Source organism: Pan troglodytes, chromosome 16, assembly GCF_028858775.2.
Source record: "Pan troglodytes isolate AG18354 chromosome 16, NHGRI_mPanTro3-v2.0_pri, whole genome shotgun sequence".
Classification (NCBI taxonomy): Eukaryota; Metazoa; Chordata; class Mammalia; order Primates; family Hominidae; genus Pan; species Pan troglodytes.
The window spans coordinates 56,180,048-56,199,643 of record NC_072414.2 but is presented as its reverse complement, the minus strand read 5'-3'; the positions used below and the strand labels follow the sequence as shown (position 1 = coordinate 56,199,643).

At 41.6% G+C, this 19,596-nt stretch overlaps 1 protein-coding gene across 50 annotated transcripts in view; it reads left to right on the top strand.

Annotated features, from left to right (window-relative positions):
* The window catches only part of CSNK1G1 (casein kinase 1 gamma 1), a 206,809-nt gene that overhangs the window by 166,513 nt on the left and 20,700 nt on the right, over window positions 1-19,596 (top strand). For 24 of the 50 annotated variants that reach the window (XR_010151313.1, XM_016927040.4, XM_054666764.2 and 21 more), the window contains 4 exons: window positions 1,192-1,276; window positions 1,552-1,700; window positions 2,947-3,054; window positions 17,597-17,707. Coding sequence is in view for 38 of the 50 variants with exons in the window: in XM_016927040.4 (XP_016782529.2) it covers window positions 1,192-1,276; window positions 1,552-1,700; window positions 2,947-3,054; window positions 17,597-17,707 (453 nt within the window). In the remaining 12 variants the exon portion in view is untranslated. 50 annotated transcript variants of the gene reach the window in all.

The following is a 19,596-nucleotide window of genomic DNA, read 5'->3' as shown; positions in this document are numbered from 1 at the left end:
TTTTTAGTAGAGACGGGGTTTCACCATGTTGGTCAGGCTGGTCTCGAGCTCCTGACCTCAAGTGATCACCCATCTAGGCCTCCCAGAGTGCTAGGATTACAGGCATGAGCCATCGCGCCTGGCCCAAGACATATTTTTTGGTTGTAATTTATTTCAACATATTAATATGGAAAGAAACTTAATCAGTAGTTTGGGGTACTCCTACACCCCCTCTTCCAGAAAGGCAGGATGGTTCATTTTGCTGTAGGCTTTCTAGACTATTGTCCTAAAACGTAAGACTTCCACCCATTCCCTTTTAGATTTTATTTCTTCACTCTTAAATTCCTCTCCTGTCATATACATCTTCTCATTGATTTTTATAGCTTTCAAATAGAGTTTCATGTCAAACTTGGTCATCATACAGCCAAACAATGCATTAGTGTATTATTAATTGCTTGAAACTCTCTCGTCCGTAAATCATTTTAGTGGTAGTTGTAGATCTAAAATTTCTCCTACTTACTTCAGAACACTATTGCTTAAGTCTGAGTGCAGCAAGCTAGGTAAAGCCTGACAAGAATTCCCTAGGAGCCCACTGTTGATCCAGGGTTCGGAAGCCCTCTGGCTATAGCTCTGAGCATACCAGACTTGGGCTGCTTTTGAGTTACTGACATACACCAAACCTGTTAGCCATGGCTGTACCATAGACAACTTTTTTCCCTCTGGAAGCACATTGTTGAAAGACATTTTTCAGTTATTGTTTTTTTTCTGTTCAAAGTCTCAATATATGTGTAGTAGAATTACTTATCTGTTTCCCCCACCTGAATTAGCAGTACTTTTAGAGCTGATCTAAGAGAGAATGCTGAATCATATTGAATTATGGTGGCCATGGGATATTACTAAGCTTCTGCAATTTTGAAAATATTGCCACATAATATTGTTATTTTCTTATCCTAGCCACTCATCCATTATATTTGATGGTGTTTATCTGAGACAACTAAATATTTTCACAAGTAAAATTTTCCAGAACACAGCAGATGTTTGTATATATCTAAATATATAATTTCTACTACATTTCTTATTTGTTAGTGTTAGAAAAAAAATCAAGACCAACAAATACTGCGAATTTGAGTGAAACATTGTGTCCAAAAACATATTGAATCTCCCATGTTTAGGCCCTCTTTTAAAGTAACTTTCTCTCTTTACTCTCTACAGGCTGACACATTAAAAGAGAGATATCAAAAAATTGGTGACACCAAAAGGAATACTCCCATTGAAGCTCTCTGTGAGAACTTTCCAGGTGGGATGCTAAAAAGACATTCCAGTGTGACTGAGCTTTGAAACTAGGTAGAGTCCATGACTGGGTATCTCTAGATAGGGGTGCTGTTTAGGTAATTAACATTTCCTTTTGTGATACAGACCAAAGTAGGTTTTATCGCTTTTATTTTGTCAGTAAAGAAAACATCAGTGTCAAATTGTCTGTATAAATAACCCCTTTGTGGCCCAATGCTTCCCCACAACTGCTATGGAAAGCATTCAGCTAATGAGCAGGGCCTTTCATCTCTTTCCTAACAGAGGAGATGGCAACCTACCTTCGATATGTCAGGCGACTGGACTTCTTTGAAAAACCTGATTATGAGTATTTACGGACCCTCTTCACAGACCTCTTTGAAAAGAAAGGCTACACCTTTGACTATGCCTATGATTGGGTTGGGAGACCTATTGTAAGTATCCTTTTTTTTTTTTTTTTTTTTTTTTACCTCATTACCTCCTTTCTCCAACCAGCACTGCCTCATGCCTTTACTTGCCAGTCTTTCTGCTTGAATCTTTGGTAAAAATATTCCTTTGATCGTAGACTGTATATTTACTAGCCTTGTCTGCGTGTTGCCATAGGTTGCTCTTACTAGTTTAGAAGTAGGAAGTATTTTTTCCTAGTAATATAGGAAGATAATAACTTGTGTGTCCTAAGATAACAGAATTTAAGCCCAGTTTTTAGGAGAAGTTTCATTTGAATGATTCAGAAGTTTGTTTGTTTGTTTGTTTGTTTGTTTTCCCAGGCTGGAGTGCAATGGCGCCAATCTCGGCTCACTGCAACCTCCGCCTCCTGAGTTCAAGCGATTCTCCTGCCTCAGCCTCCCAAGTAGCTGGGATTGTAGGCACACACCACCACGCCCGGCTAATTTTTATATTTTTAGCAGAGACGGGGTTTTGCCGTGTTGGCCAGGCTGATCTCAAACTCCTGACTTGAAGTGATCTGCCCTCCTTGGCCTCCGAAAGTGCTGGGATTACAGGCGTGAGCCACCACACCTGGCCCCATGATTCAGAAGTTGATGCCACATACGCTGTTAATGTACTTGACCTTTGTAGCAGTGGAACCCAGCATCATAGGAAGCTTTTAAATTTGTTGTTCTGGTCAGGGGTTCACAGGGCCAAACAGATATCAGTGGAGGAATTTTTTTTTTTTTACGGAGTTTCACTCTTGTTGCCCAGGCTGGAGTGCAATGGTGTGAACTCAGCTCACCGCAACCTCCGCCTCCCAGGTTCAAGCGATTCTCCTGCCTCAGCATCCCGAGTAGCTGGGATCACAGGCACGCGCTGCCACACCTGACTAATTTTGTATTTTTAGTAGAGATGGGATTTCTCCATGTTGCTCAGTCTGGTCTTGAACTCCTGACCTCAGGTGATCCACTCACCTCGGCCTCCCAAAGTGCTGAGATTACAGGCACGAGCCACCGCGCCCGGCCCTGGTTTTTTATTTTCGAAGGTAAGCTACTCTCCAATGAACTATTAAGGACCAGGCTGCCTCCCTTTTGCAGATGAGCAAACTGAGAAGACAAGACAACTTGAAAGTGCTCTTGGTAGCTGAAAATAATTACTACTACTCTATTAGAATTAGAATCATTCTGTCCTTTGCATATGCATCAAGTTGGACCTGTTTCCCCCATTTGACTTTTTGTTTCATTTTTCTAGCCTACTCCAGTAGGGTCAGTTCACGTAGATTCTGGTGCATCTGCAATAACTCGAGAAAGCCACACACATAGGGATCGGCCATCACAACAGCAGCCTCTTCGAAATCAGGTATGTGTTGATCCTCCATTCTTTCAGACACTACACTTCTTCATGGCTAATATTAAAACCCAAATTCTTCAGCTTCTCCGCTTTAGTGTATGTACTGAAAATAAAGATCAAATGCTTGCCATTTCTTACAGGTGTGGTATGACTTTCAAGCAACCCTCAGGGCATGTATAGTTGCACTGAGATGTGTCCAGGTGCCTTATATGAAGCATCCAGTCTAAAGAGTCAGCCTGGCCAAGTGCAGTGGCTCATGCCTGTAATCCAAGCACTTTGGGAGGCCAAGGCAGGTAGATCACTTGAGCCAGGAGTTCAAGACCAGCCTGGGCAAGATGGTGAAACCCTGTCTCTACATAAAATACAAAAAATTAGTTGGGCATGGTGGCATGTGCCTATAGTCCCAGCTACTTTGGAGGCTGAGGTGGGAGAATCACCTGAGCCCGGGAAGTCAAGGCAGCAGTGAGCCAAGATTGCTTCCGCATTTGCACTCCAGCCTGAGTGACAGACTGAGACCCTGTCTTAAAAAAAAAAAAGTGTGTGGGCCTGTCAGAGTCTGTTGGCTGTGGGGGGAACTAGCTATAAGTTAGGATCAGAGGCATCTACCACAGGACCAAAAGACCTGTTGGAGGCTACTCTGGGCACAGTGCCTGTGGAGTAGCCCTACTCGCCAAGGAGCAGTTTAAAAAAAAAAAAGACCTGTCGTACAGACAGGATGTACCAGGTAGCCCACTTTGGGTCTCATCTGTAGTCTGGTCTAGAGCTCTTGCCAGTTCTGGTTTTTCCTTGCTGGTTAAGAAGGGTAGGTACTTTGGACTTCCAACTGACTTGGGCATGAAATGGAACCTCCACACCACCCCTTGTTCTTCTACCCGGGCAAATTATAGAGCTGGTCAAGATTTGAGATGGACCTGCAGTGAAGACTCAGCTTAGGCGATGTCATCTGTCCTTCATTGTTCGTTGTTTGGAAAACTAGTGGTCTCAGTGAGGGACATCTCTCAGCCTAAAGACAGATAAGGCAAACACACACCAAAAAATCAACAAATTTGACATTTTTAAAAAGGGCTTATGTATTTGGGAAGTAAATATGACATAGGATTTTTATCTTTATATTAAATATATTGCTAAGAGAAAAACAGAGACCACAGTAGGTAAATAAGCAAAGCATAATAAACAGATTACATATTTTTAAAATAATTATCACATATCAAATTAGCTTATTTCCTCTCCTTATGATCTCACTTTCTTGTATTAACATTTTTACAAGAAAATACAAAAACATTTATTTCATAGATGCACATGTGCAAGTATATAGGTTAAGAATAGTATATAAAAAACACACACACACATATGTCCAATGGAGTACACCCACAAATATATTTTCTCACCAGTAAGTATATACTCTTGGCAAAATATGTGGTTTGGTGGGTAAGAAAAAAGTATGTAAAAGGAGGAAAGCCATTTACTAGAGAGTACATATAAACGAGAAAATAGGTGGGCAAAAAAGAAAGGGTTTAGCAAACTCTGGGCACTAATTGGGTCCATAGTCACATCCTTTAATTAAAGTCGTTGTTTAAGATTTGTAATTTGACTGACTTCTGGTTTGACAACAAAAGACTGTTGACTTCTGCAGTTCTCTCCCATCCCTCCCTTTTTAAAAGCTAATAGCTAGTGCAGGTGAGGGCACAGTTAAACTGACATATTACTGTTGATTTTATGAATTGTACAAATTCTCTAGAAAGCAATTTCTTTTTTCTTTTCTTTTTCTTTCTTTCTTTCTTTTTTTTTTTTTTTTTTTTTGAGACAGTGTCTTGCTCTGTCACCCAGGCTAGAGTGCAGTGGTGCAATCTCAGATTACCTCAACCTCTGTCTCCCAGATTCAGGCAATTCTCCTGTCTCAGCCTCCCGAGTAGCTGGGATTACAGGCACATACCACCATACCTGGCTAATTTTGTATTTTTATTAGAGATGGGGTTTCGCCATGTTGGCCAGGCTGGTCTCGAACTCCTGACTTCAGGTCATCCACCTGCCTCGGCCTCCCAAAGTACTGGGATTACAGGCGTGAGCCACTGTGCCTGGCTAGAAAGCAATTTGATCAAGTTATTTTCTTCTCTGATGAAATACCTTACTTCTTGAAATCAATCAATAAAACCACTCAAAGTATAGGTTATGTGCATAAAACTGTTGCATTGTCATTGGTAGCAGAGATATAGAAATGATCTGCCTATCCACCTATAAAGGCATGGTTATAAATCTACTTCACATCCTTTATTGAATAAACTGGGTTATAGTAAAGTGAGCTGGACGGGATGGGGAAATAAGCAGAATCAATGGAAGGAGATCAAAATTATTAACAGAAATAGGGTTGGAAGTGTAGTAATATATTCTAAAATATTTTAAATGAAGTTTTATTACTCTATAATGCGGCCAGGCGCAGTGGCTCACGCCTGTAATCCCAGCACTTTGGGAGGCCGAGGCGGGTCGATCACCTGAGGTCAGCAGTTCGAGACCAGCCTGGCCAACATGGTGAAACCCTGTTTCTACTAAAAATATAAAAATTAGCTGGGTGTGGTGGCACATGCCTCAAATCCCGGCTACTCAGGAGGCTGAGGCAGGAGAGTCACTTGAACCTGGGAGGTGGAGGTTGCAGTGAGACGAGATGGTACCATTACACCCCAGCCTGGGCACCACTGCACTCCAGCCTGGGCAACAAGAGAGAAACTCCATCTCAAAAAACAAAAATGCATTTAAGTAGAAAATGTATGTAAAGAAAAAATAGATAAGTAGTGTCATATCACAGTCAACATATATCCTTGTGTCTCTTTTTTTTTTGGAGACAGAGTTTAGCTCTTTTCACCAAGGCTGGAGCATGATCTTGGCTCACTGCAACCTCCGCCTCCTGAGTTCAAGCGATTCTTCTGCCTCAGCTTCCTGAGAAGCTGGGATTACAGGTGCCTGCCACCACACCAGGCTAATTTTTGTATTTTTAGTGGAGATGGGGTTTCACCATGTTGGCCAGGCTAGTCTGGAACTCCTAACCTTAGGTGATCCACCTGCCTCAGCCTCACAAAGTGCTGCAATTACAGGCATGAACCACCATGCCCGGCACCTTGTGCCTATTTTTTAGAATATTTTTTATTTTTTAAAATTCTTTTTTACCTCCATTCTCTTAGAATGTGATAGAATTTTTTTTAAATTTTTATTTATTTATTTATTTTGAGATGGAGTCTTGCGCTGTCGCCCAGGGTGGTGTGCAGTGGCGCGATCTCGCGTCACTGCAACCTCCACCTCCCGGGTTCGAGCAATTCTCCTGCCTCAGCCTCCCGAGTAGCTGGGACTACAGGCGCACGCCACCACACCTGCCTAATGTTTTGTATTTTAGTAGAGACGGGGTTTCACTGTCTCCCAGGCTGGTTGTGAACTCCTGAGCTCAGGCAATCCGCCCGCCTCGGCCTCCCAAAATGCTGGGATTACAGGCATGAGCCACCGCGCCCGTCCTAGACTACCTTAAAATATGTGTTTCCTTTACTTTCCTGCTTCAGTGAATTTATAACCAATGCTGTGGTTTTGCATGGATTTTTAAAGTATGAGGAAAAGAGATGATTGAAAACTTCGGTTGTCAGGGTAAAAACTGAGTAGTGAATTTCAATGTACTTTTAAATGAAAAGTCTCTGACCACAGTATATAATTATTTAGGAAAATCTCATCTGTATTTAACTACTATGCTTATTTTTGAAAAGTTGAATCTTGAATATCTCTCTTTGATATATTTTTTTTTCTCTTTTTCTTTTCTTTTTCTTTTTTTTTTTTTTTTTTGAGAAAAGATTTCACTGTGTTGCCCAGGCTGGAGCACAGTGGCACAATCACAGCTCACTGCAGCCTCAACTTCCTGGGCTAAAGTGATCCTTCCACCTTAGCCTCCTGAGTAGCTGGGACTACAGGCACACGCCACCACGCCCAGCTAATTTTTTTTTTTTTTCGTATTTTCTGTAGAGACAGTTTCACTGTGTTTCTCAGGCTGTTCTCAAATTCCTGGGTTCAAGCAATCTGCCCACCTCTGCCTCCCAAAATGCTGGGAGCCACTATGCCTGGCCCTATTTTTTTAATTTTAGAGTTTTTAGTATCCTGTGGCTGCTAAGAGATTGGAATTCCTTCACGTTGATGTAAATGTTATAACGCCTTCCCACCAGGATTCTGAATCCTTGCTGGGTAAAATTCTTTCTGCACTATGCACTCTGGGTAATGGATTTCTAGTGTCTGTTCAACCTTTGGTCTATGTTAATATTACATTTCTTCTATCTTTAGGATTGTTTTCTTATGCTCTTTTTTTTTTTTTTTAAGAAAATTTGCAGCCAAATCTCTCTCTTATTACTCTAAGAATTGAAAACAAGATGATTTTCTAGACTAATTCCTTTCAAGTTTTGAAATTAGCAAAAGAAAAATACAGTTTCTCCTTGAGCGAGATTGACAGGTATTGACTTTAGAACAGCTAACCTTTCATCAGCAACTTTGACTCAGTAAATCTGAGCTGAGGACCTGCTATGTGAAACTGTATCCTGTGGGCCAGGGAAGGTGGCTCACACGTGTAATCCCAGCACTTTGGAAGGCTGAGGCGGGTGGATAACTTGAGGCCAGGAGTTCGAGACCAGCCTGGCCAACATGGTGAAACCCCATCTCTACTAAAAATACAAAAATTAGCTGGGTGTGGTGGTGGGCGCCTGTAATCTCAGTTACTTGGGAGGCTGAGGCAGGAGAATTGCTTGAACCTGGGAGGCGGAGGTTGTGCAGTGAGCCAGTGCACATGAGACTGTGCCACTGCACTCCAGCCGGGGCAGCAGAGACTTTGTTTCAAAAAAAAAAAAAAAAAAAAAAAAAGTATATCCTGTGGATACCAAGTAGGGAGTCCTTGTCCTCAAAGAGCTGACAAGTAGATAAGCCAAATGGACAGATAACTATAACACAAGGCAGAACAGATAAGCATCCCAAGTTGCAAATTATTATCATCTGGGTTTGGAAGAAGAAATTTCATCTAGTCTGAGCAAGACAAATAATTTGATGAGAGAAGCTGCATTTGACATGCTTTTAGCAGAATTAAATGAGATGGAAGAGGCATTCCAAGCAGAAGAATATATGATCAACAACAAATGTTTTATCTAGTTCAGTTTTCTAAAATATATGATGCGAGTAAAGGAGTCCTAGGAGACAAGGTTAGGAAAGTAGGTTGAAACCATTTGGTGAAGCTCCTGGAATGCTGGGCTGGCGAGTTGGTGCTTATTTTAAGTAGGAATAGGGACTAAAGATTTTTAAGCAAAGGAGTGATATGATTAAAACTCTGCTTTTGAAATCTTTTGGCACAGAATGTGGTACTAGTCTGGCAGCAAACATGGAAATCATTAAGCAGGCAGTGAATTCCCTTGAGATGTAGAGGGAGCCTAGATGGGTTATAGTAGGGCAAATGAAACAGAATTGAACAATGCTACAGTGATATAATCTACCAGAATTGGCAGCCCACATGAATGTCAGGATTAAGGGAGAAGGAAGAGTCAAAGCTGTTGCAGAGATCTTGAGCCTGGATAATTAGGAGGCATGTGGTACTATTACTAGAGATGGCAAAGTTGGGGGAGGAACTTGTTTGGAATTTGAATTTAGGCATCTTGAGTTTGAAATACTAGCAATGTATTCCACCTGAAGAGGTCTAGCAGGCAGAGGATGGTTCTCCAGAGACAACTAGAGAGATATTTGGGAGTCAAGGCATAGAGATAACATTGATGATAATGCCTAAAGAGTCTCCTTATTCTGGGAAATCTGAGCCTAGGGCTCAACAAACTGTTTAGTCTCATACTTACAGTAGAAGGAGAAAGAAGAGCTCAGACCTTGGTTTTATCTTATCCCAAAACTTTGGCCATAGGACATTTAACCTATTTAGGGTGTCAGCATTCTCAAATTGGAGCCTTGTAAGAGCAGAGGTTTTTGTTGTTTTGTTCACTGCTTTAATTAACCCTAACACCCAAACCAATGTTTAGAATAGTGGGCACTTGATGCATACTTGTTTGAATGAATGAGTGAATAAATGAATCTGCCAAATGAAGGGTGCAGATGTAAATAGATATTTGTTTATAGCATAGATTTTTATTTAACCTTTATTGAAAAATAAATTTTAAGCTTTTCTTCCTACTCGTTTTTGTTTCCACAAAGAGCCATTTTGCCTCTGTTTGGCAGCTAGAGTAGGGCTGGATTGTCTGCTCAAGGGGAGGGGTGTTTAAAAAAAAAACCACACACACAGAGCAGTCTTTTGCAGCAAAGAAAGTTCAGGTGATTGCTGGGCATGGTGGCTCCCGCCTGTAATCTCAACACTTTGGGAGGCTGAGGCGGGCGGATCACCTGAGGTCGAGAGTTCAAGACCAGCCTGACCAACATGGAGAAACCCCATCTCTACTAAAAAATACAAAATTAGCCGGGCATGGTGGTGCCCGCCTGTAATCCCAGCTACTTGGGAGGCTAAGGCAGGAGAATCACTTGAACCTGGGAGGCAGAGTTTGTGGTGAGCCGAGATCGTGCCATTGCACTCCAGCCTGGGGGACAAAAGTGAAACCCGTCTCAAAAAAAAAAAAAAAAGTTCAGGTGATCTTATTAGTTCTTTTCCATCACAACAAGAATCCTATTTTCCTTGTATTCTGGGAAAATTTTGCTTTGCTCGTTTAGATTTTAGGTATATTGAATTGAGTACTGTTTGGTTTATCTATATACAATAATAAATCCCAAATATGGTTCCTAAAGGACTGCATTTAAACTCACATATATTGGATCTGCCTTTTAAAACTATCTTTATTCCAAGCACTTTTTTTTTTTTTAATAGAGATGGGATCTCGCTCCATCTCTCAGGATAGAGTGTAGTGGCGTGATCATAGCTCACAGCAACCTTGACCTCCTGGGCTCAAGCAATCCTCCCACCCCAGCCTCCCAAACAGCTGGGACTGTGGGCGTGAGCCACCACACCTGACTAATGTTTATTTATTTTTTGTAGAGACAGGGCCTCCTGGTCTCAAACTCCTGGGCTCAAGTGATCCTTCTGCCTCAGCCTCCCAAGTAACGGGGATTACAAGTGTGAGCTACCATGCCTGGCCAAGCACAATTTTTTTGAACATAAATTTTACCTAACTAGAGAACTATAATTAAACTATGAATTTGGATAGAATATAAATGTTCCTAAAAGCTAGATCCATTCAGAAAGATCCCAGTTGAGTTAGTCTTTCCATCATTTTATACTTCGTGTTTGTCCTTTCCCAGTACCAAAAGTTGTAAATCTTGCCATGGGTCTGATTCCTCTCTAAAGAACTGCGTATTACAATCCGGCAGAAAGGGGATGAAAACCTTAATAGTTCTGCCTGCTTGCTTCTACCTGGCAAAACTTCCTTTGCATTATCTGATCAAATTCAATCAGGAAGTAAGTCCTGCCGGTATCCACAGATCTGATATTAGAGTACAACATATTGTACTGTCATAGGTTTTATTCAGTGTGCTTGTTCAACACAGTAAATGTAGACTGTTGCATTGACTATTATGTGCATGCAGCAGCACTCTTCCTGCCCTTTCAGTACTTTAAATCCAAGCTTGTGACAATCCTTACGTAAATGCTACATAAACATTACACCGCAATGGTTCAGGAGTTATGATAGCGTCTCCTTTTTCTCTGGCTGACCTCTTTTATTATGGTGGGTTTTGTTGTGGGTATGTGAAAAAGAAGGGCTACTTAGCCTAGCAGGTTAGAGGAACAGATCCCATTTTGACATTGGAGAGAGTCATATTGACTATTAAAAGCTTTTAAATGGTAACAGACATGGTATCCTACCCCAAAATGTCACTTACTCTTTTTTGTGTTTTTGTATGTGTAGCATAGGTGTTTTGTTTTGTTTTGTTTTCATTCGCCATGTGAAAAGAGATGTGTAGCATATGTTTAAGGGAAAGAATTTATTCTTTGTAATTTTGTACTAGGTGGACTGTTCCCTTGCAAATTCTCCAATTTGACTAGGAAAATATGAATCAAAGATCAGTAAAGGTAATCTCTCATCCTTCCAAAAGAACCATATTTAAACTAACTCAATACCTTATAATACACGGAAAAATAAACGCAGAATTTAAAAGAGTCAAATCATGTGAGGTCTGAAGAAGATACGCCTCCAGTAAAAGAGTGTTTTGGATTTGTTTGTATCTAGACTGTAAGGGAATACATTTAAAGGACATAAAGCCTTAGAAAAATATATTGTGGCTGGCTGGGGTCGGTGGCTCACACCTGCACTTTGGGAAGCTAAGGCGGTGGATCATCTGAGGCCAGGAGTTCAAAACCGGCCTGACCAACATGGTGAAACCCTGTCTCTACTAAAAATACAAAATTAGCTGGGCATGGTGGCTCATGCCTGTAATCCCAGCTACTTGGGAGGCTGAGGTAGGAGAATCGCTTGACCCAGGAGTCAGAGTTTGCAGTGAGCCAAGATCGCACCACTGTACTCCAGCCTGGGCAATAAGAGCAAAACTCTGTCTCAAAAAAAAAGAAAAGAAAAGAAAAGAGAAAAAGAAAAATATATTGTGGCTTTGTGCTGTTATGCTTACTGACTACAGCTTGTTATGAGCATAATTTTTCTAAAGGAAACATTAGGCCACATTGCTAAATAGGCAAGGTAGTCAGTTATCTTCATAAAATGAATACCTTAAAAAAAAAGCTGATATAGTTATCTGTTTCTGTCTTTTTACAGAGTACTGTTTAGTTCTGACCGAGGCTCAGGGTTTGCTAGTTGAAGGGGCTAAGTTTGCGCAGAGATAATCTGCCTCCTTCTGACCTGCGTGCAGTTTCCTAACATGCTGCCTGCCATCCAGTAGGAGCACAGACAGAGATTGCACACTCTTCCTGGCCACAGGATGGCCACAGCTCCACATAGAGCTCAGTGCAGGAGACGTCTGCCCCTCCTCATTTCTGGGACCTTTACTCTGAGAGGAGCTTTGAAACAAGCAAGTGCAAAACTGAAAATAGATTCCTTAGTGTCTTCTGTTCTATCACCTAGTCACTGCGGCTCACCTCTTCTCTTAATTCTGTATTCCATATTAAAGGTTTTTTTCTTTCTGTATGTGTTAAGTGTTTTGTATTTCAGCAGACACCTGTGTTCTAACCCAGCTCCTTGTAGGAGGAAACTTGGTGATTCTGAAGTAATCCTATCTAGATAAACCAACATTTCCTAGGGAGGTATCTTACACCATTGTAAGGATAGGGCAGAGTTTGAATAGAGAATTGCAGACTTCTAGGGTGGTTTCCGTGATTTTTCTAAAAGCGTCACAGAATTGATACTCTCGTCTCTGGATAGTGTTGAGCCTGGGAATAATCCCCTTTTCAGGTTGTTGTCAGTGATTTTTAAACTTCCCTCATATTTGATAAGGTTTATAGAATACAGGATATCTCTGCACAAATGACAGATTACATGGCATAACCCCTGTCTGGCATGGGAAAACTGGCTATGTTTCATGAGCTTAATAGAAGGAAGTTTTTAGTTTTGTTCAAGTATATACTTTTTTTTTTTTTGAGACAGAGTCTCACTCTGTTGCCCAGGCTGGAGTGCAGTGGCACGATCTCGGCTCATGCAACCTCCGCCTCCCAGGTTCAAGCAATTCTCCTGCCTCAGCCTCCCGAGTAGCTGGGACTACAGGTGCGCACCACCATGCCTGGCTAATTTTTTTTGTATTTTTAGCAGAGACGGGGTTTCACCGTGTTGGCCAGGATGGTCTCAATCTTCTGACCTTGTGATCCACCCACCTCGGCCTCCTAAAGTGCTGGGATTACAGGCGTGAGCCACCACAGCTGGCTCCTGTTCCATTCTTTTCTTCTTCCGTCTTACCCCCACCATATCATAAAAGAAAAAAAAGAAATTTTAATATTGGAAGTGTGATAAAACCAGAATGTAATCCAGTATATTCTCTTTGCTAACCTTTTGGTGCTATTCAGTCTCATTCTTGTTAGTTTATAGTTGAAGACAGTTAATGAGGCTGAGAAGACTTACATGAGAGGCCAAAATGTTTCTTTATAAATGGCAGCTTTTAAGGTATTTTTTGAGCCATAAAGTGAAGTAGATAAAGTTGTTTGTATATGTAATCAAAAATAATTTTTTAAAATGAGTTTTTTATGAAGAATAGGATTTGGTGATTTTTTTTTTTTTTTAGGCAGATCTCACTCTGTCACTCAGGGTGGAGTGTGGTGGCACAATCTCAGCTCACTGCAACCTCTGCCTCCTGGGTTCTCAGCCTCCCAAGTAGCTGGGACTATAGGCATATGCCACCACTCCCGGCTAATTTTTGCATTTTTAGTAGAGACAGGGTCTCACCACGTTGGCGAGGCTGGTCTTGAATTCCTGACCTTAGGTGATCCGCCCCCCTCAGCCTCCCAAAGTGCTGGGATTATGGCACTTTGTTAGTGTCACTCTTACATTAATCCCTGCCAAATGAATGCTGGGAGAGATTTTTTTCCCCTGCCATAGGGCATAGGTGGGGGTTTTCACTTTTTCAACAGTCTTCTATGTTTTCTCAAGTATTTTTGTTACCTTTACCTTTCATTTATGCTATGCTGGATTGCTGCTTTCTTGTTTCAAGATTTACCTACTACATAGTAAACCAATCATTTCCATGAAGGTGATGCAATCACGACTGAAAATTTTAAAAGCGTTCCCCCAAGAAGTTACCACTACTTGAGATTCCTGCTCCTGCTTTGGGGGACTTACACACTCCATGTGGACCTCTGCTTTTCAAGTAATGCAGAGAAATTGACTTTGCTGAATGACTTTTCTACTCATGCACCTCTTGAGTGACATTTAATTAGATGTGTATGCATGAGTGATCTTTAAGAATGAAGGATTTACATGCTGATCTCTTCCACTAGTTTGCTTAATCTAACTAGCTACTGTGCTGATGAGGCCTAATCATAACTCCTGTGTACACAGTATTGCCTAGAATACCTTTCTTGGAGAGTTACACTAGCAGACTGCTGTAGTTGTCAACTTTCTTTGGTTTCATCTATTTCCTAGGCATTCTGTTGCTTTCTAAAACTGCAAATGGCCCTTTCTACTATGTTATCCTCTAGATACCGGTCCAAGCTCTTAAATTCCAGAAAACAGTAGCCCTAGAGTTTAACATCTTACCGAAAACTTGTTTCCAAAGTAATAAACCCGCAACCCCTAGTTTCACATCTGTACTTAGTTTTGATGTTTTCAACAGATACAGAAGGCATTGGCGGGCAGTAGTATGGTATAGTGTGTTTTTCCTTCATCATAGTGGAAGCATTTATGAAGCAATCTAGAGTGTTAACATTAGTTTTCTATTTATCTTTAAAAGATAAATAGCATATTGCTTTGAGAATGGAGATGGAATGTGATTTTTAGGCCTTTGAAAAATGTCTTGGTATTTTCATTTAAACAAAAATCTTAAATCTTTCAACAAATTATTTATTGAACTAGAATGAATATAAAGAACCACATAGCCCTGTGAATCAGACAATAGCATAAAACCAGAGTTCTTATGTGTAGTCAGTAAAAATGGAAATAATTGTTGATCAGCTGTCCAGGGTTTTCTTAACTTTAAAAGCCCATGAGTATACATGAACATACATTTCCAGCCATTTTCTATTTTATCTGCCTCAAAAACAAATGCAGGCTGGGTGCCGTGGCTCACACCTATAATCTTAGCACTTTGGGAGGCCGAGGCGGGCAGATCATGAGGTCAGGAAATCGAGACCATCCTGGCTAACACGGGGAAACCCCGTCTCTACTAAAAATATAAAAAAATTAGCAACCTGGTGGCGCGCGTCCGTAGTCCCAGCTACTCGGGAGGCTGAGGCAGGAGAATGATGTGAACTCGGGAGGCGGAGCTTGCAGTGAGCCGAGATCGTGCCACTGCACTCCAGCCTGAGTGACAGAGCAAGACTCCATCTCAAAAACACAAAACAAAACAAAAAAACAAATGCAAAAACAGAGAGCATTCATGAGATGTAATTGCGTTTAGTATGTATTGTAGAACTCAACACTAAATGGCTTATCATTGTCTGGATTTTTTTAAGCACTTAAGTTTTTAGAAACCTGACAGTACTGTATAATAGTTTAAGAGCTTAAATATTATATTTAAATATTACAAAAAATAAAAAGTTCTAGAGAACTGAAAAAGTCTATCACTGATAGGTTTAGTTATAGATATTACTTCTAATATTACAAGAATAGGTTTATTCTTAGATCTCCAGCAGTCAGAATAAATGAGACTAAGTGCTCTGAGGATATAGACAATGTCAGTAAGTTTATAAAATATGGCCGGCACGGTGGCTCACGCCTGTAATTCCAGCACTTTGGGAGGCCGAGGTGGGTGGATCACCTGAGGTCGGGAGTTCAAGACCAGCCTGACCAACCTGGAGAAACCCTGTCTCTACTAAAAATACAAAATTAGCCAGGCATGGTGGCACATGCCTGTAATCCCAGCTACTTGGGAGGCTGAGGCAGGAGAATCGCTTTAACCTGGGAGGCGGAGGTTGTGGTGAGCGGAGATCGCGCCATTGCACTTTAGCCTGGGCAACAAGAGTGAAACTCTGTCTCAACCAAAAAAATAAAAATAAGTTTATGATTATGTTGTACACCAGTCTTATTTTGGAAAATGAAACATTTGAACCTCTTTTGGCAGAAATAATTGTAGTAGGGGAATATTTTGGGTAGCTTTGATTCTCTCTAACATAACTAGCAGCATAAAATCAAACCCCTCATTTATAAGGTAATAGAGCAAGTCCATACAGCTGCCTTCTCATAGAATATGTTTATTCTCTGAGGAAGAGCAGAGAAAATATGAACAGGATCCTTTATAGTACTCTTGTCCATATGACTTCATATTCCATTAATAAAAAGGAGTAAATTGGCCAGGTGTGGTGGCTCACGCCTGTAATCCCAGCACTTTGGGAGGCTGAGGCAGGCGGATCACGAGGTCAGGAGGTCGAGACCATCCTGGCTAACATGGTGAAACCCCGTCTCTACTGAAAATACAAAAAAATTAGCCGGGCATGGTGCTGCGCGCCTGTAGTCCCAACTACTCAGGAGGCTGAGGCAGAAGAGTGGCGTGAACCTGGGAGGCGGAGGTTGCAGTGAGCCAAGAATGCGCCACTGCACTCCAGCCTGGGCGACAGAGCGAGACTCCGTCTCAAAAAAAAAAAAAAAAAAAGTAAATTGTAGCTGGTGTACAAAGCTCTGATTTTTACGAGAAATGCCTTTTTCGTGATTTACGGGTGAGCTTTAAGCAACTCTTGTCAATGAGATACTGAAATATGGGGAGTGAATATAGACCCTCAAACCATTACTTCCTTGCCCTTCGTTTTTTATAGAATACAACTTTTATAGCTGTGAACATTTGTAAGATTTATAGTCCTTTCTGGTTTTCATGCAGAGCAGCAATATCACATCCTAACCCCTGCAGCTGTTTATATCAGCAGCAATTAAAATTTGATTTACTAATCCCTCATTGCTGCCTCTCCAACTACTCATTTTTCATTTTTGTAGAGCCTTAGGACTGTTACAGCTGAGCATTATGATGTTAACAACTCAGCCATCTGGCACAGGGGAAGAGGCACCTAAACAGATTCTTCTGGACAAAAGTCACATATGAGCAAGATCAGAATAGTAGCAGATCTAAAAAGCAGGTAAAGAAGGAGAGCCTGAATGATACTAAGGTGAAAGCAGAATCCAAAGAGGTTTTTAGTTGAAGGTCGACCCTCCTTTTGCTTTCCAGAAGAAAATAATTCATAGTATCATATTAATAAGTAAACTTTTTCTAATTCTAGTCTAGACGCTGTTAGCTAGAAGAACCAGGCAAACGTTGTAGCTATTTTTTTTTTGTTATTATTATTTTTTCGAGATGGAGTCTTGCTCTGTCGCGCAGGCTGGAGTGCAGTGGCGCGATCTTGGCTCACTGCAACCTCCACCTCCCGGGTTTAAGCAATTCTCCTGCTTCAGCCTCCCGAGTAGCTGGGATCACAGGTGTGCGCCACCATGCCCAGCTCATTTTTGTAATTTTAGTAGAGACAGGCTTTCACCATGTTGGTCAGGCTGGTCTCGAACTCCAGACCTCGTGATCCGCCCACCTTGGCCTCCCAAAGTGCTGAGATTATAGGCATATGCCACCACTCCCAACAATCTTAACATTCTGAGTTTGATCTGCTTAGTGGCTACTGAAATTTTACCTCTATGGAAACTAAAAGATGATCCCAGCTTTGACTGTGTGTTTTTTCTCCCTCCCTCCTCTTTTGGTCGTTATTGGTTTTCTGGTTCTGGGTAAGGAGGGTGTGATATAGATTCATGTATTGACTCATTAAGGCTAAAATGAATGTAGACAAGCTTACTTTTCCTCACTGCTTTCCAGTGGTTGTTAGTTTAAAATCCAAAACCAAAAGAAAAACCTACAGGGACACGAATGTACTTGATTTTGTTATTGCTTGCTGTTGCTTCACCTTTCCTTCCATATCTTGCTCTCATGCTTTCTAATGCCTAAGCAGAATGCATCATCAGAGCGCCGAGGAGAGTGGGAAATTCAGCCCAGCCGGCAGACCAATACCTCATACCTAACGTCTCACTTGGCTGCAGACCGCCATGGGGGATCAGTGCAGGTATTTACTGCCTTTATTGCCTTTTCCTGGCCTTTCCAGCTTGGCTGGTGGAATGTTGGCTTGCTTCTGAACCTTCGGCAGCTTTAGAAAGGAAGCTTACAGGAAGGGCTAATTGAGTATCTCTGTAGATTTTCTGTCTAGGTGGACTTGGGTAAGAGTCGCTTGTTAAAATGATTACTTCCTGTTGTCATTGACTAAGAAACATCTATATGATTTCTGATACTGATTTCTGGTTAACCTAGTCCTACCACCTTGATGCATTCATGATAAACCATAAAAATAACATCAAGGTAGGATTGTGTTAGTGTCAAGTCTGTGAATTGTAAAGACCTGAAACTTAGAGGTATTTTTTGAATAGAGGACTAAAGGACTGCATATGTTGCTCATTCCATGATATGTGCCTTAACGCATAAGCTGAGAATGTTAATTTGTATAAGTCATCTGTTTCTGAGTGGGTACCCAGGAAGTTGGGCTGTTTCCTTTTTTCTCCCTGGAATCAATGTGATCTTAAGAAAATTATTTCTGATTTCATTTGGGCTTTTCTGAATCTCTTTTTTCTGTTTAGTACTAGAACATCTGGTATCTCTTAACTTGTCTTACATGTGAATGTTTTTAATAATCTTAGCCTCAATATTGTTCTCATACTGGTAAGTGACACCATCAGTTGGGACACACAGTGAACTCAGAGCTGTCAAACATAAATTCTTATAAAGGTGCAGACAGGTTTGTACATGTAGAAATGCATCTTGGTAGCCTTGATCATCTAGGATATGCTGTTACAAGGAGTGATTCATGGAAAGATCTTAATCACAGCTTGAAAGACAGTTTTGGCCCTATAGAAAACCACATAGGATCATATAGGTTAAAATGATGGATTGAGGCTGGGCGTGGTAGCTCCTGTAATCACAGCACTTTGGGAGGCCAAAGCAGGTGGATCACTTGAAGTCAGGAGTTCAAGACTAGCCTGGCCAACATGGTGAAACCCCATCTGTACTATAAATACAAAAAAAAAAATTAGCCAGGCCCGGTGGCGCATACCTGTAATCCTAGCTACTCAGGAGGCTGAGGTGGGAGGATTGCCTGAATCTGGGAGGCAGAAGTTGCAGTGAGCCGAGATCATGCCACTGCATACTCTAGCCTGGGTGACAGAATGAGGCTCCATCCCCCCCCCCCAAAAAAAACCATGATGGATTGGACAAGACTGAGCAACAAAGGGAGAGCTCATCTCTACAGAAAGTTAAAAAATTAGCTAGGATGGCCAGGCGTGGTGGCTCACACCTATAATCCCAGCACTTTGGGAGCCCAAGGTGGGCAGATCACAAGGTCAAGTGATTGAGGCCATCCTGGCCAACATGGTGAAACCCCGTCTCTACTAAAAATACAAAAATTAGCTGGGCATGGTGGCGCATGCCTATAGTTCCAGCTACTCAGGAGGCTGAGGCAGGAGAACGCTTGAACCTGGGAGGCAGAGGTTGCAGTGAGCCGAGATCACACCATTGCACTCCAGCCTGGGTGATGGACTGAGACTCCGTCTCAAAAAAAAAGAAAAAAAAATCATTGCTCTTAGGAGCCAGGCACAGTGGCTTACACCGATAATTCCAGCATTTTGAGAAGCCTAGGCAGGAGGATCACTTGAGGCCAGGAGTTCTTGACCATCCTGGCAATATAGCAAGATATTGTCTCTACACAAAACAGAAAAATTGGCTAGGTGTGGTGCTATGTGCCTATAGTCCTGGCTGCCAGGAAGGCTTAGGCGGGAGGATCTCTTGAGCCCAGGAGTTTGAGGCTGCAGTGAGCCATGATCGTACCACTGCATTTCAGCCTGGGTGACAGAGCAAGACCCTGTCTCTTTAAAACAAAACAAAACAAAACAAAAAACTCTCAATTTT